We start from the raw sequence: 17,628 nt of genomic DNA, 5'->3' as shown, positions 1-17,628 counted from the left end.
GGTGGTTTATGAGGACACTGCCTATGTCCCCGTAATTCAAAAGGCTTAAAAAGCATACTAAATGGTGTTTTTTTTTATCTAAAAATGCACAAAGTCTCCTGTGAGGGCTAAGTTTAGGTGTAGGGTTGGTGTAGGGCAATAGCACACACAGTTTGTTCAGTATAAAAACCATTACGCCTATGGAGAGTCCCCATAAACCACAAAAAACAACGTGTGTGTGTGTGTGTGTGTGTGTGTCTTTTGGTGGGTTTTGTTTTCCCTAAACAGCTTGTTTCATATTTACATTACATATTAAAATAAATATTATTTCATATTGTAAGAATGAAAGGAGTTCTAAAATGAAATCTGTGATTTATTATGGTTTGTGTGATGTTTTGTAAAGCTCAGGGCAAGCCTTGGAAATTCTTAGAAATGGTGTTTCCTCCCTGATCTGGAAGTGGAGGATGTGCAGCTGTCAGGACACACCTGACGTAAACGAGACCAGTTTTTCCACTGCTGTTCACACATGCTTCAGAAGAAAACTGAAGCCAAACCCATAAGACGCTTTTATTTCTATACATGTTTGTCTGAGTGAGTGAGAGGCCGGGACAGACGTGAGTCTCATGACATATGAGGAAGAGGACAGGACAGTCTGTCGTTTTCATGCAAATGGTTTGTTTATATTGGACAACCGTCACCTTCTTTCAAATTCAGTGTCATAGTCAGCATTAGTCATGCGAAGAGGCTTTTCTCTGTAGTTTTATATGATATAGATCTGACACACAAACCAGTTTTTGCACTCATTAAAACCAAATCTTATGAAGTTCTTCTTGAGGCATACAAATATTAGCCTATAATATTTGGCATCCTTACAAAAACTCATAGCTTTCAGCAAATTTTTTGGAAATATATATTCCAAATTATTGTCATATTTGGAAAGCTGATATAAGGGCATAACCCAGCTAACAGGAAACTGGGAACGTTAGCAAAACATACATAGAACATATTTTTGTTAGCTGTGAAATATGACTGCTACAGACTAAAACTTTTGGATTACTTATTAGTAATTAAAATTAAAAAGTAGTCATACTACAATAGCTTAGACTCTTTTTCTTTTTCCTAAAAACCAGTGCTAAAGTAATCCTGCAGCAGGGATGTTTTCATTCGGATGATCGGGTCCCACCCACCGAGACACCCTGCCCTCCACTTCCTCGTTTCAGTCTATACTTGCGACCTCCAATCATCACATCACATCATACAACGCACATCACAGTAAGTATTTCATTTACAATCTTTCTTATTGCGTTAAAACGACAATATACAATGTATCGAGCGTTTCCCGCGTTTGTGCTGTTTTCAGCGTGACGCGCTTGATACAATGTAACATAATGTTACTTTTTGTTCATGATTCCGTGTTAAGTAGCCTACGTTCTTTAGATGTTTGTTAGCAAATCAATGTGGAATGTTATAAATGTTTGCGGATTAAGATGTGTGTTTTCAGATGGTTTGGGTGTGTGTTGTGTAATCCGAAATATTCGGCTGCCATTTTTCTGTCCGATTTTAAGGGTCAGTGTGTAGTGTACTATAGCATGTGTTTCAGTGGCCTACATGTTCAGACATGAGATGTGCTGCATTTCTCCCATAATGCAGTGAGATGATGATGGTTTCTGGTCATGTAAAGCAAGATGTCAGGCGTGTGCGTGACTGCAGATCTGAGGTTTACAAGGATCTGAAGAACAAGCACGCAGAATTAAACCACAGCTCACTAGCAGCATACAGTCATGCTAGAAATTTAGTGAACCCTTAAAGGGGTAGTTACACAAAAATTAGACTTATGTTATCATTAACTAACCCTCAAGTTGATCCAAACCTGTATGAATTAGTAAACGAATGTTTCATAAACGTGGCTTAGTTTAAGCCAGGACTAGGCCTTAGTTAAATGAAGATATTTAAGCAACTGTTACAAAAATGCCTTAGAAGAAAACATTAAGGTGTGCATCTTGACAGAACAATGATACTGACATATTTTAAGATATGTCCGAGCAAGATATTTTCAGTTGAGACAGCTCTAACATGCATTTTAGTCTGGGATTAGCTTAATCCTTGTCTGTGAAACCGGCGGGGTTAACTTCCCCACTGACTAGTATTTTTCAGTCAGACTTGGTTAACTCGGAGTTAAACTAAATATACAGATTCTGTAACTAGATTAAAAGAACCATATTAAATTGGTTTAAATAATTAATTAATAACATATTAATTGTACAAAATGGGTTTCTATGGTCTTGGAAAATCTGGAAATATCAGAGGTTTAATGGTGTGTTTTGGAAAAGTCAGTGAAATTCCTACGGTCAGTACGTATTTTCTGAAGTTCTTAAGTATTTTTCAATTTTTTATTTTTCTAGCTCAAATTATTTGTAAATAAGATGGGACTTTTTTAGAAATTGCAAATGACTGAAAAATGTATGTCACTTTAAATCTAAATATCTTTGTTGGAAAAAGTTTGTGCACCATTTATTTAAAGATTCTAATAGAGGGTGTTTTAACCCTGACATGTGAAATAATATATATATTTTAACAGTTTATTGAACCTTTTTGACTATATATATATATATATATATATATATATATATATATATACAGGTCCTTTTAAAAAAAATAGCATATTGTGATAAAGTTCATTATTTTCTGTAATGTACTGATAAACATTAGACTTTCATATATTTTAGATTCATTACAACACAACTGAAGTAGTTCAAGCCTTTTATTGTTTTAATATTGATGATTTTGATGATCTCAAAAAATTAGCATATCATCAAAAGGTTCTCTAAACGAGCTATTAACCTAATCATCTGAATCAACTAATTAACTCTAAACACCCGCAAAAGATTCCTGAGGCTTTTAAAAACTCCCAGCCTGGTTCATTACTCAAAACCGCAATCATGGGTAAGACTGCCGACCTGACTGCTGTCCAGAAGGCCATCATTGACACCCTCAAGCAAGAGGGTAAGACACAGAAAGACATTTCTGAACGAATAGGCTGTTCCCAGAGTGCTGTATCAAGGCACCTCAGTGGGAAGTCTGTGGGAAGGAAAAAGTGTGGCAGAAAACGCAGCACAACGAGAAGAGGTGACCGGATGAGGAAGATTGTGGAGAAGGACCGATTCCAGACCTTGGGGGACCTGCGGAAGCAGTGGACTGAGTCTGGAGTAGAAACATCCAGAGCCACCGTGTACAGGCGTGTGCAGGAAATGGGCTACAGGTGCCGCATTCCCCAGGTCAAGCCACTTTTGAACCAGAAACAGCGGCAGAAGCGCCTGACCTGGGCTACAGAGAAGCAGCACTGGACTGTTGCTCAGTGGTCCAAAGTACTTTTTTCAGATGAAAGCAAATTTTGCATGTCATTCGGAAATCAAGGTGCCAGAGTCTGGAGGAAGACTGGGGAGAGGGAAATGCCAAAATGCCTGAAGTCCAGTGTCAAGTACCCACAGTCAGTGATGCTGGTGTTGGTCCACTGTGTTTTATCAAGGGCAGGGTCAATGCAGCTAGCTATCAGGAGATTTTGGAGCACTTCATGCTTCCATCTGCTGAAAAGCTTTATGGAGATGAAGATTTCATTTTTCAGCACGACCTGGCACCTGCTCACAGTGCCAAAACCACTGGTAAATGGTTTACTGACCATGGTATTACTGTGCTCAATTGGCCTGCCAACTCTCCTGACCTGAACCCCATAGAGAATCTGTGGGATATTGTGAAGAGAAAGTTGAGAGACGCAAGACCCAACACTCTGGATGAGCTTAAGGCCGCTATCGAAGCATCCTGGGCCTCCATAACACCTCAGCAGTGCCACAGGCTGATTGCCTCCATGCCACGCCGCATTGAAGCAGTCATTTCTGCAAAAGGATTCCCGACCAAGTATTGAGTGCATAACTGAACATAATTATTTGAAGGTTGACTTTTTTTGTATTAAAAACACTTTTCTTTTATTGGTCGGATGAAATATGCTATTTTTTTGAGATAGGAATTTTGGGTTTTCATGAGCTGTATGCCAAAATCATCAATATTAAAACAATAAAAGGCTTGAACTACTTCAGTTGTGTTGTAATGAATCTAAAATATATGAAAGTCTAATGTTTATCAGTACATTACAGAAAATAATGAACTTTATCACAATATGCTAATTTTTTGAAAAGGACCTGTATGTGTGTGTGTGTGTGTGTGTGTGTGTGTGTGCGTATGTGTTTTAGCTTATTTGTATCAAGTGCCATATTTGATCCACCAGGTTTTTATGGCTCATATATTCTGATACAGTGAGAATATGAAGGAAAAACAGCTCAATATTATTCAGAGAATCAAACTGAGCAAAAATATGCAATTTGATGCAGATGCTGATATTTATATGATATTTAAAATTCTGATGCTTGTAATGTAAATCAATTAGATCTTTATCACAGTACAGCAGATATTCACATAAAATGATATAAATATAAATTGTCACTCTATATCTCCAATAATATGATGAGATTTAAATGATCAAAACACATAATCCAGTCCATTACAATGATGACTGAGAGATGAACAAAGCCTGAAGATCATGTGTGATTCTCACTGATTTTATTCATTTGGATGTCTAATTTATTAGTTTAGACATCTGGGTAATCAAGTAAAGCTAAGCAGCTTTTGACCAGCAAGTGTTTATATGCTACTGTAAATGAAAAGCAGATCTCAAAGTTCAAACAAGTCTTCTGTTAACCTATGGCCTGTATAAGCAGAGCACACCTGATAAACCTCCCGCCGACACGCATGCACACACACACACACACACACACACACACACACACACAGACACACATATATGTATTGTTTGGTCAGTGGTATATACACAGTGGGTGTTGGATTGCAATGTTGAAATATTCACTCCTCAAACTAAGGCTTTAAAGGGGTCATATGACGTTGCTAAAAAGAACATTATTTTGTGTATTTGGTGTAATACGATGTGTTTCTCTGTTTTAAGGTTAAAAAAACACACAGAAAAACGTCTTTCTGAAACCCGTCACTTTTTACAAAGCTCATCGTTCTGAGAAGCGAGGTGTGCTCTGATTGGCCAGCTATCCAGTGTGTTGTGATTGGCCGAATACCTCAAGCGTGAGACGGAAATGTTACACCCCTCACCGTATTGTGATGCCGTGTCCTGGCGCGACGAGACTAAAACAATAAAACCCATTATAAACGAGGCATTTGTTGCATCCAGTGAGGACATAATTACTGATTATAATGACTTATACTGTCTTTTTACACATTACCATGTCTGCATTTGTGATCGGAGAAACGACAAACAAGCACTACTCTACACTGCTCAAAACTCGTATCTGAATAGTCAGTAGCAGAAACACTTACAGGCTGCGAGTCAGAAGCGCCAGACTGTTCTTGCAAAGTTGGAATTGCTTCACTTTATAGAAACAGCCTTTGTGCAGCCAGCATTGCAGGCTACTCTTCCAGTTTCAGGAAACAGTCCTCCGTAAAATGCGCTGCACACGCTCCAATATTTGGGTTGAACTGTTCTGGAACAGTGTTTAAATACAACTTAACCACTGATTTCTAGTTGTGTCCTCTTTTGGAAGCCCAAACAAAGTAGTTTCGCTTTCACAATGAAACACAGCGTCTCCAGGACATACAACAATACTACAGCGAGAATAAAAATAACGCCCTCTTTTATTGCGTATACATTTGGGCGGTGTTTTGCAATTATCCCCACACTGTGATGTAGACGTGTGGGGCGTGTTTGAATGAGCCGTTTTAGGGGGGCGTGGTCGAGTCTTAACTTTTATAAAGAATATCTCTTTAGTTTTGAGAAGTTGAGTCTTTGCAACTTCAGGGCTCTTATCTATGCACAAACAGCTTGTAACACTCCAAAGAGAAAGTAAAACTTGAAATCGCATCATATGACCCCTTTAAAGATTCCTTATCATGCTAATGCCTTCTGGGTTAAGATATGCATGTGTACTGAGATATGTTTGACTCTGCGCCATTTTTTCATTAATGAGTTTTGGGACTTCACCTTGTCCATCCAACAAAGATCTTTACTGTTAACTGCTCTCACAGCAGCAAGAAATTGCTAGTCAACCGTTGGAATCCTCCTCACACAATGGACAGATGAACCTGGACTGTGTATTTGCTGGACATTATCTCAGTGGAACTCTCTGCTTCTCGTATACATGGATCTAACCTGAAAACTGATAATTCATGGCATTCAGCTTTTAATGTTGTGCCTTCTTTTTTAAAATCTTTGTAAAAATTATTTTATTGTTATTTGTTTAGCTATTTAATATTAATTAATGTGTTTATTATTATTATTATTTTTGTTATTTATTTATTTTCTAAGTCTACCAAGGGGTGGGATGGGTTTTAAATTTGTACAGTTGCTTTTTGTTTTGTGCTACTGTTCCAAAAAATAAAACTCAATAAACAGTTGTTTAAAAAAAGATATGCATGAGTACAGATGGGGCCGGCCCAAGCATTTGTGGGGTCCTAAGCAAGATTGTGAAAATGGGACTCGGTCACTCGGCACTATAAAAAGAAATTAATAGGACCTTTTTAATTTATTTTAAAAATCTTGTACTTATTTAAAAAAAAAAATATATATATATATGTTATTTAGTATGTAACATTAATTATATTTTTCTATAATTAAATGTATGATGGCAGATCTATGTGCAAAAGTTACAGCAGTTTTTTGTAAACAAACAAAAATGTGCAATTGCTGCAAATCAGGTACAAAAATGAGGGATGAAAAATTAAGATCTAAAAATCTTAATATGGTATTGAGAGAGCAAGAGAAAGCAGATCTTTGTCTAATTAATTGTGTTTATTGTGTTAATTTTACTCTCCTACATTATTCATGATAGTCCATTAAATTTGGCAAAAAAACAGAGCTTTTTCAGGGATGTTAACCAAAGTGAATGAATTAAACAAAGACAAAATGATATGAGACGGTAGAATGACATCTGAACTTCTGACTGAGACTTTATTGTGCAGATGTAAATAGTAATTAAGATAATGTGAATGTCATAAATTGACTGAAATACAGCAGGTTGCTGCACGACCACCATTTAAAGTTTTGCCAGGTGTCGTATATTGTCCTTTGATGTTTTATCAATATTATTTATCACATTTGAGTTGCTGCTGATGATTGATTTGTTCATTATTATGACAGTGATTTTGCATGTGATTGTTAATATGTGACCCATGTCATAAGTGTCTTTTTTTTAAGATGAGATTTATGCATCATCTGAAAGATGAATAAAATAAAAGATAAATAAGGTTTCCTTTGATGTATGGTTTGTTAGGATAGGGCAATATTAGATACAACTATTTGAAAATCTGGAGTCTGAGGCTGCAAAAAAGAAAAAATCCAAATATTTAGAAAATCGCCTTTAAAGTTATCTGAATGAAGTTCTTAGCAATGCATATTACTAATCAAAAATGAAGTTTTTATATATTTATGGTAGGAAATTTACAAAATATCTTCATGGAACATGATCTTTACTTAATATCCTAATGATTTTTTGCATAAAAGAAAAATGGATAATTTTGACGTGATTCTGATGTGTGCAGGTGTCAGAGATGAGTTACCCTGGATACCCTCCTGCAGGTGGAAGTTACCCGGCCGCCTCCGGCCCGTATCAGCAGGCACCGGGCGGATATCCACCCCAACCGGGAGCCTATCCTCCCCAGGGCGGATACTACCCCCCTCAGCCTGGAGCGTTTCCCCCTGCAGCAGGATACCCTCCACAGGCCGGAGGATACCCCCCACAGGCCGGAGGATACCCTCCCCAGGCCGGAGGATACCCTTCCCAGGCCGGAGGATACCCTCCTCAGGCTGGAGGTTACCCAGCTGCCCCGGGAGGAGGCTTCCCGCCCCAGGCAGGAGGTTACCCCGCTGCCCAGCCTGGGACATACCCCAACATGCCCCCTGCAGGTCAGTGCAGTTACTCTGAGTTCTGCTCGCAGGAGCATCATGGGACTGCTGTTGGTCGTAGTGTGTGTTCCTACTGCTGGATGCTCTGATGTTATTAATAGGCTTCCCAACTGACCACAGCTTCTGAAAAACTGAGCACTAATCGAATGTATTAGCAATTAAAAATGAGTCATAACGAGTTCTAATGTCAGTTTGCATGGTTGTAAAAAATAAGATTGGAGGGGAAAATCTATGTCTATGCATTTAATTTGAAATGATGCATAAATTTAAAAACATAAAAATAAAATATATTGTATTTTTTAATAAATTTATTTATATGTGTATATATATGTATGTGTGTGTACGTGTGAATATACTGTATATATAATTTTTAGATATATTAATAAGCACATTTCTTCTCACTAATTTGACAATGAATCTGTTTGCATGCTGATAAAAGTAAACGGCTATTTCTGTAAAACCTTAGCATCCTGTCATTAAAATGAAATGTACTGTAGAATGTACTTTTCAAAATAACAACAACAACAACAACAATAATAGTTTATTTTACATTTTCACACATTTTTCTTACGTTTTAATGGATCACTTTTTCTAAATGAAATGTTCAAATTTCAGTTGATTACATTATTTTATTTGTTTTATTCATGTTTTATTCTTAATAAAAATATATTTTTATTGTTTTGTTCATTATTTTTTAAAAATACATTTTATTTGAAATTATGAATTTATTTGATTTCTGCTCTTTTTGATAATAATATTTGTATTAAATCATAATAGGCAGACTCTTTTTGATTATTCAAATTTAATCAAAACATGAAAACAGAATACAGAAAAAGTCAAACAGAAAGCTAACAATTCTTTAGGAAAAATAAAAAATAAAACTGATTTCATATGGCCTTGAAAGTGTTTATTTTGAAATGCATCCATTTCTGTTTTTTTATGTATCATGTGTAATTTAAAAAAATGATATGGCTGCATAATTCTTTGCGTTGTTTGTTGTGCTTTGATGGGTTTTGTGTCTGTATTGTTATATAGTTATTTGTGTTGTTAGCAGGTGGATGGGGCGGCCAACCCGGCTTTGGAGCTGTAAGAATCCCTTTATTTTTGCCTCTTTTATTATTTGTGCATAATCAGTTGTGTGATGTATTTTTAAATGCACTTCAGAATTAGATCGATTAAGCTCTACTACTGAAGTCTGCATCATGTGACTCGTCTTATAAATGTCCTGTGATCTGTGCAGCCTGGTGGAGGAATGCCTCAGGGTTACCCCGGGGTCCCAGCGCCGGGACAGCAGCCCATGCCAGCGTACCCAGGTGCTCCAAACCCGTCTATGCCCGGGTACGGAGGGGGTGTCCCGACCGGACCGACACCACCGGCCGGTCCTGCTGTCAATGTGAGAGACTGTCAGCTTCATCAGCCACTAGGAGCTTAGACCGTCATGGTCACAACAAACCTGAAATTACAATATTTCATCATCTAGAATTGCTCTTATGTGTATAGTCAAAATGAAACCGTATGCAGTAATCCAAGAACAAACTGTCAAGGAAATGCATTGGTCAGACAGTGTGGAAACCTTGACTTTAATAAATTAATCTGCCCAGCTAACCACTATTTTTCAGCTGTATTCCTGGGCAGGTAGAACAAGAGAGACAAAAGAAAACAGGAAATAACAACACTTGACCTCAGTTGTTTGATAACTTCCTATTGAAACAGGAAACTGGACATGCTGAATGTCTTATTTTTACAAAACAACCGTTTCCTGTAGTTTGAAGCAAATGTGAAATAGTTTTCACAATCCATTTACTTTGCCTATATATATATACACACACATACGTACATACACAATTTTATGTATAGATATATATTTTTATGAAATTACTTTTTGTATTGTATTAAATTGTATTAAAACAATTCAAGCAATTAACACAGCTAAATGTAAAATTGATTATAATGGGCTTATGTGATGATTTTTTTAGTTTATTTAAATTAAAAGTTATAATGTTTTTTAAAGTTCTGTAGCAGTTCAGGCCTGTTTAAATGTTTAAAATGATGTCACAACTTTACTGTGATGTTAAATGGCTATATTTGCTCATTTTATCCCCAGAAATTGATCAATAAAAAAAATCCATCAGTAACCGAGGCATCAGTATCAGTACTTACTAAAAAAAGATGCCATTAAACATATTGCAGTTAATCAGATAATCATGATTAATTATAAAAAAATATATAAATTTTTAAATGCATTTTATTTATTTATTTACAATTTTATCAAATATATAATAAAAATGTAAACTCACATTGTAACATTGTAACATGTGACTGACTGTCAGTGTTTGTGTTGTTTATGTTTATGTTTAGAAGGGTTACCGCGGTACCATCAAGGACTTTCCTGGCGCCGATCCGCTCAGAGATGTCGAGGTGTTACGGAAAGCCATGAAGGGCTTCGGTGAGAAGAAATTCATTATATTCATTTAAAATAATTTGCATTTATTTCAACCACAATGTACATGTGCATTCACATGTCTTAAAATACAGAGAGCTGAATGTGTTTTGCTCGCAGGAACCGATGAAAACGCCATTATTGAGCTTCTCGGCAATCGATCCAGCAAGCAGCGTGTGCCGTTGAAGGCAGCGTATAAAACCACTTACGGCAAGGTGAACATATGAGGAATGAAGAATCAAATACCTAATAATGTGAACGACTGTGATGTGGTTTCTTGCGTGTAACTATGCGTTTAAAATGCTTTACAGGATCTGATGAGCGACCTGAAGTCGGAGCTGACTGGAAACTTTGAAAATCTGGTGCTGGCCATGCTGAAGGCTCCGACGCACTTCGATGCCTCTGAACTCAGGGAGGCCATATCGGTGAGATTTCCTTTCTTTCCCTTCATTTTTCAGGAAAATATGTGCAAATCCACTCAGATATTAGATATATTGGTCAATTGTTTAAATATCTCTTTTCCACATCCTAGCAAGCTGCCTTGCCATCTACATAGGCAGTATCCTAACTGAAATACAACCTCATAAGTGACCGATTTGACCAATCGTACATTCAATGCTGATAAAAGCTGAGGGCTTTATCCCAGTGCAGTATGCAGGGAAACGTACCAATATACAAGCCAAGCATGCTTTCGCTTAATCTCATATGCTGCTGCACTCATTAATGAAACACAGACACATAATTACAGAGTCGAGAGCAGAAATACTGCCAGACTGGAATGAATGACACGCTCTGAGTCTGTGATTATCATCCCACACTGGAAATATGAAAGAATCCTGACGATTGAGCTACTGAAAACTAAATATATCTGGAAGCTTGTTTCTTCCATGGGATAAACGAATAATAAAGGTAATTGTGACTTTTTATCTCACAATTCTGACTTGTTCCTCAAGAATTCGCAGTTTTCTCCGTTTCTTAACTAGACTCAGGCTTTGTTTCTCTGAATTAGAATTTTTTGTTTGTTTGTTTCTGCTACAGAATAAAAAAATAAAAGTAATTGCAAACTTTTATCTCAAAATTCTTACTTTTTTCCTCAGAAGTGCATGATATAAACTCAGAATTGTGAGATATATATATATACTTGCAATTCTGATAACAAAAATGAGAATTGTGAGATATAAACTCTAAATTGTGAGAAAAAAGACAGAAATGTGAGATTAATTATTTTCTTTTTTAATCCATGGCGGGGAAAAAAGCGAGACATAAACTCAGAATTCAGATTTTTAAAAAAGCCACATTTTGAGATTATATCTTGCAATTCTGAGTTTATATTTGGTTCGTTCATTATATTTAGTGAGAAAAAAACAGAATTGTGAGAAAAGGTCACAATTGCCTTTTTAATTTGATTAGTTTGTGGCAGAAACAGCTTTCTTAAGTTTTTAGCGAATAAACAAACAAAAAAAGTATTTTAACTTTTATATCATGTTTCTTAATTCTGAACAAAATCCCAGCTCTGTTTAACAGAAAATATGTTATTATCTATAAAATACATTCTGTAAAACAGTTGTCTCTAAGTCACAGCTGGTTAAAATTGCATTGTTGAGAGCAAAAAACTCATATTAAGTAGTATTGTTGTAGGTTAAAAGTCACATTTTATTATTCTATTCAGAAATGATGTAAAATAGCAGTCAATGAAAATAAGCCTTATTTTTAAAACCAAGCATAAATGTACCTTAGTTTCTCTCACTCCACAACAAATCATTTAAATTGACCAGTTTTCAGATGACAAGAGGAATGAAAGATAGAAACACAAATTGTAGTGACATTTATTATAAACCTCAAGCCTAATCAAATGTATTGAACATGAAACTGAAACTATGAGGGTGTGTGAAATAATTAAACAGACTCTCATACTTCTCTCATTCAGCGCCGATCCAAATGTTTTGTGTGCTTGATGTTAATTGCATTATAAAAGTTGCTTTGGAATTTAAGCACTTTTCAGTTGATTAAAACTGAGCTTTGTATTTGTAAGTAGTGTTTTGTGGGTGTTTTCAGGGTGCAGGAACCGACGAGGCCTGTCTCATAGAGATTCTGTCCTCTCGCAGCAATGCTGACATTCAGGAGATTACCAAGATCTATAAAGCAGGTGAGTCTGTGTTCACAAACCTACTGAAGATCTCCGCTCACGTGTTGAGTTAGTAGAGGTGTATGAGAAAGCGCTTCAGATGAGTGTTTGTTGTTTAGAGTACGGTAAATCTCTGGAGGACGCCATCAGCAGCGACACGTCTGGACACTTCCGCCGGCTGCTCGTCTCTCTATCTCAGGTACACACACTCATTACATCTTACATATTGCTCTGGTTGGGCATTTGATGTATTGAGGATCATCAGTCGCAGAGTTTTTAGCCATATCTTTAAAAATATGAACAATAACAAGAAAATATCTATACAAAAATAGTTGCTTGGTTACAGTTTATTGTAAATCAAAATTGCAGCTGTTTATTTTTATATTTTTTCCACCCGATAGCCAAAACCTCTTGGATGACAGTTATGCTTTTAAAATGTAACAATTTAATTTAATGTAACTTTAAGCAGAAATAAAAAGTAGCAATACAAATGGAAATGTAGGTGATTTATAAAACGTAATCTTGTGAATAAATATTTAACATTTCATATTATTATAATATTTTAAGTAATACTTTGAGCTAGTATTATTTCTTATAGTATAGTTAGTAATAGCTTAGCATAGTTATAGTAATGCATATGCAACACTAAATCAGATTTAATAGCTTTTATTTTTATATTTATTTGTTTGTTTTAGTACAGTGTCTATTTTTTTTATTTAGATTTTTTAAGTTTTAGATTTTCACCTAATATTTACATTTAATTTTATTTCCTTTACCATATCATTTATTTACTAATATATTATTTTTAAATAAAAAGGACAAAGAAAATATGTAAGAGAAACAATCACAACACTGCATGCAGACCGACACAAAATATCCATTTCCCTTTGAAAACTAGAAGTGAAATCTGAACTGTGTAGATAAAATGCTTTCTATCATTTGATTTCAGGGCAATCGAGATGAGAGAGAGACTGTGGACATTTCTCTGGCCAAGCAGGACGCTCAGGTTGGAGAAAAGACTTGATTTGCTTAAACAAATTCACGTTTTAATGTCATGTAAATGTGCATTTTAGGCTGCTGTGGTCCACTTACATGCATTTGTGTGATGTTTTCTGTGTTGCAGAAACTCTACACTGCAGGAGAGAATAAAGTGGGCACGGACGAGTCTCAGTTTAATGCGATTCTGTGCGCTCGCAGTAAACCTCATCTGAGACAAGGTAAAAACCATCAGCACACTGTGGTTAGACGGCCACAGAAATACACAAGAACTGCTGTTATTTCCCTAACTAGGACAATCTGTTCAAAAGCAGTCAACTAGAAAGAGATGTATTCACTTGAGTTGCCTGAATCAGATGAAACTTCCTCAACTGTTGCTGTTTTCAATTATTTTCTTAGACCATAATTGCCAAAAATGAAATTCCAAACCTGTCAAGCTCTAAAAAAAGGGGGGGGGGGAAGCTTAAAATGTCATAAGTGGACATTTGATTTATGCACTATATTATACGTCGTATGATAGTTTTGTGTAAGGAACAGACTGACTATGAAGTCATTATTCACTGATAATGCAGATTAAATGATGCCAGGTTTGTACAGATTGTCAGTAACATTTGGACATGATGTCTTTCGCAGTGTTTCATGAGTACCAGCAGATGTGTGGCAAAGACATTGAGAAGAGCATCTGCCGTGAGATGTCTGGAAACGTGGAGTCTGGAATGGTGGCAGTGGGTGGGTACTGAGCTCTGATTGGTCCAGAGCAGAAACGTCAGCCAACAGCTGACCTAGATGAAGCAGGCAGTGATGAGAAATCAGCCAATTACAGCCCTGGTATAGAATCAGTTGTTTTGAATAAGATACAGATTGGAGGTTATGATGAGTAAAATGCCTAAATGTTTTGCATATGCAAACAGGACACAATAGACAAAACCATTGTTTTTGTTTCATGCACAGGTCTCAATTCTAAGATTTTGGGCTGTTTTGCTTCCGAAACTTTTTTTTTTTTTTTAAGAGTAGTGAAAGTAAAACATTCAAAATACACGTATGTGTTTGTTTTATTGCACTTTTAACTATTTGCATCTGTAGATTTAAATTACAATACATATCTCTAACGCCCGGTTTCACAGACGAGGCTTAAGCCTAGTCCCAGTCTAAAATGTAAATCTTAGCTGTTTCATCTGAAATAAACTTGCACTGACTGATCTTAAAATATATGAGTGCCTTTGTCTCAAGATGCACACCAGAAATGTTTTTTCCTATTTGAACTATGGCCTAAACCTGGCTTAGTCCAAGTCCTGTCTGTGAAACCAGGCCTAAATAGTTTCCTCTACTTCAGCAGCACTTACAAACACCAAACTTAGCAGTTTTATTCCTGTCTCTATTCTGAAGGTTTTTACTCAGGGGTTTGCCCATATACTGTATCATTGGCCTAATTTTTTATTGCATTTTATCTGTTTTTGGCTTTAAATTTTATTTACAATACATTTCTTTAAAGGAGGTTTTCTCAAAAAGAGTTTTTTCTCTACTTCAGCAGCACCTACACGTAGCACGTTTATTCCTGTTTATATTCTAAAGATTTTTACTGTGGGGTTTGTTCATATATCATTCGATCTGGTTTATATAGCATTTTACTCCTAAAAGCATGGTGAAAATGTATTTTTCCTGTCTGTTGACAGTGTCCTCTCATTAGAAAACTTTAACTCTTATATGTCAACAAAATAAAACATATTTTGAACCAGGCTTTAGCCAATGTTCAGATTTATTTAATTAGGTAATGGATAACTTGCATATTTAAACATAACATTTTAGAAAACTTGTAGCACAAAACAACTGTATTAAATGCATATTCTTAATACGCTTTTGTTGCACTTCTACAGTCTCTTTGATTTATGTGAATGTTTTTAGCCAAAGCTTATCACGTTTCCTCTTTAAACATTGTAAAATTGAAGACTTATACTTAAAATGTCGCAATAAAAATATTGCAACATGATTATGATAAAAATTGTATTCTGCAACTGATTAAATGTGTTAGTAATAATCTCAATAAACTATTCCTCTTTCTGTAATATGAAGTAATGTGTATAGTTTCTAATCATGTTCCATCTGTGTATTTTTCAGTGAAGTGCATTAAAAACACTCCTGCCTACTTTGCTGAACGTCTCCACAAAGCCATGCAGGTATGTGGTTATGTGGTTGTTTTGCTATGGGTTTAACATTCAGAAGCAGGTCTGATGGTTAGAAGGGGTTTTTTATGTACGCTGTGTTTTTCTGCCCCAGCGCTGATCTGCATGAGGCTTGTTTTCTGAATATTATATGTATGTAGTATGTTAGTGAAATCCCACTGTGGGTCAATAAGCATGCATGACCTGTTGATGTTCACTTTTATTTAGGGTGCAGGAACCAAAGACAGGACTCTGATCCGTGTCATGGTGTCCCGCTCTGAGGTGGACATGCTGGATATCAGGCAGGAGTATCTGCGGCTGTACGGGAAATCGCTGTACACTGTCATCTCTGTACGTCTCACACACACACATGTACAATACCCTGCACAATCCTTAAGCTTTATTCACATATGTACAACACACACAACATGTGGCTGTGGGAATTTTGTGTCGCCCACTGATTCAGCTGCAGACTACAGATTTATGTGAATGCATGAGTGCATGTGTGTGTGTGTGTATAAGTCATTTTTTTAAGCTTAAGTAATACATTTAAGAGTTTATTTATGCTTCTGTAGCTAGAAATAGAATTGTTCTGAATATTTTTTTAGCGTATTATTTTTCTCAAATCTTCAGGGAGACACCTCTGGCGATTACAAGAAACTGCTCCTGAAGCTGTGCGGAGGAAGTGACTGAAGAACCAGGAAGTCAGACGTGTTACCTTGATGACTGGATATGTGACGTCATCATATTAATCATGCTCGTGTATCAATATGTCAAATAATATCACTAGTGTCATGTTAACTAATACTGTAATCTCTCTTTGCAGCTTTATGTTCACAGCCAAAAATAGGCTTTAATTTGTGCCTTAGAAAAATGATTACTATAAAACAGTTCATTATAAGTTTTATTTTGCTATCTATTCAGACTATGCATGATATCTAGAGAAGCTATATTTTGTACAGTGTCTTCAGTGCCTGATGCCAAATCTGTGCGGTCACTCGCAACCAAAAATACAATCTGTTCTTCATCACTGAAATCTGAAGTCTCTTGAAGTACTGAAATATATGCCATAGTTTTTATATAGTGAGCTTTATGATCTCAATGCAAGAAGAATATATGATCGTCAATCATCATGAAGGTTTTGACAGGTCAGTCTCATGAAAACGTGTCATATTTCACCCCAAAATCAAAATATAAAATTAGAAATGATCTTTGCTTAAAGAAAGTCAAGCCTATTTTAGAGATCTGTTTGCATTATCACACTTTTGTATGACAATTAGGCAAATTTTTCTGCTAAATGCCCTGTAGTGCATCATTTAGGCGTTTTTGCATGTTTTTTTGTAATTATTATTTTTCTGAGAATTTATGATTCTTAATAAATGCTGTTTTATAGTAAAAACTAATTTAATTATATTTTGTACAACAAATGCTAACATTGCTTAATAACTTTTTTCTTCTTCTTCATGGTAAATCCTACTGTATCTGTGGCTCTACAACAGATGTTTGGGATGAAATATGCAGTTTTGTGAGATTGGCCCTGTTTGTTGTCATCATCCATGACTAGCATGAATGTGAATCACTGCAGCAGTAGAGGGCAGTAAAGTCAGCAATCTTTCATCCTGATAATCACTAGTTAAAGGGAAGATTCTGACCTGTCTATTAACATGAAGACTACTCTTTTTCAGGGATTTCTAGCCTGTGTTTTTAGTATGTTCACTCAAATTAATCTGTACTGTTGTGTAGTAACATTTGTGTCTGGTTAATAAAAAACACTTCATGAATGATTCTCAGTGAACTCCAGCTCTTTTATATTATGTTATATGTGACCCTGGACCACAAAACCAGTCATAAGGGGAAATTTTTCGAAATTGAGATTTCTACATAATCTGAAAGCTGAATAAATAATATTTCCATTGATGTCTGGTTTGTTATGATCGGACAATATTTGTCTGAG

The 17,628-nt window shown here is 35.9% G+C and overlaps 1 protein-coding gene across 3 annotated transcripts; it reads left to right on the top strand.

The window, feature by feature from the left end:
- Positions 1-954: 954 nt before the first annotated feature.
- LOC306852307 (annexin A4-like) lies at positions 955-17,467 on the top strand. Of its 3 annotated transcripts, XM_079389023.1 has the most exons (16): positions 1,116-1,251; positions 7,591-7,954; positions 9,006-9,040; positions 9,195-9,347; positions 10,313-10,400; positions 10,515-10,609; positions 10,706-10,819; positions 12,450-12,540; positions 12,639-12,718; positions 13,469-13,525; positions 13,643-13,736; positions 14,149-14,244; positions 15,631-15,689; positions 15,903-16,025; positions 16,308-16,899; positions 16,955-17,467. In XM_079389023.1, exons 2-15 carry the CDS (start codon positions 7,600-7,602, stop codon positions 16,365-16,367), a joined length of 1,500 nt encoding a protein of 499 aa, XP_079245149.1. In that variant the 5' UTR covers positions 1,116-1,251; positions 7,591-7,599; the 3' UTR covers positions 16,368-16,899; positions 16,955-17,467. The 3 variants fall into 3 exon arrangements, with proteins under 3 accessions (XP_079245148.1, XP_079245149.1, XP_079245150.1); XM_079389022.1 differs by having other exon boundaries at positions 955-1,251; positions 16,308-17,467; XM_079389024.1 differs by having other exon boundaries at positions 1,158-1,251; positions 9,009-9,040; positions 16,308-17,467.
- Positions 17,468-17,628: the final 161 nt, after the last annotated feature.

Source organism: Barbus barbus (assembly GCF_936440315.1).
Source record: "Barbus barbus genome assembly, chromosome: 32".
NCBI classification, from domain to species: Eukaryota; Metazoa; Chordata; class Actinopteri; order Cypriniformes; family Cyprinidae; genus Barbus; species Barbus barbus.
This window is presented reverse-complemented; position numbering and strand designations above follow the sequence as displayed.

What these genes read in the sequence shown, in the direction of transcription:
- LOC306852307 (XM_079389022.1), top strand. Translation starts at nt 7,600, where the DNA reads ATGAGTTACCCTGGATACCCTCCTGCAGGTGGAAGTTACCCGGCCGCC. An exon ending in CCCCAACATGCCCCCTGCAG is followed by an intron (nt 7,955 to 9,005) that starts GTCAGTGCAGTT and finishes TTGTGTTGTTAG; the next exon opens with CAGGTGGATGGGGCGGCCAA. An exon ending in GTCTGGAATGGTGGCAGTGG is followed by an intron (nt 14,245 to 15,630) that starts GTGGGTACTGAG and finishes TGTATTTTTCAG; the next exon opens with TGAAGTGCATTAAAAACACT.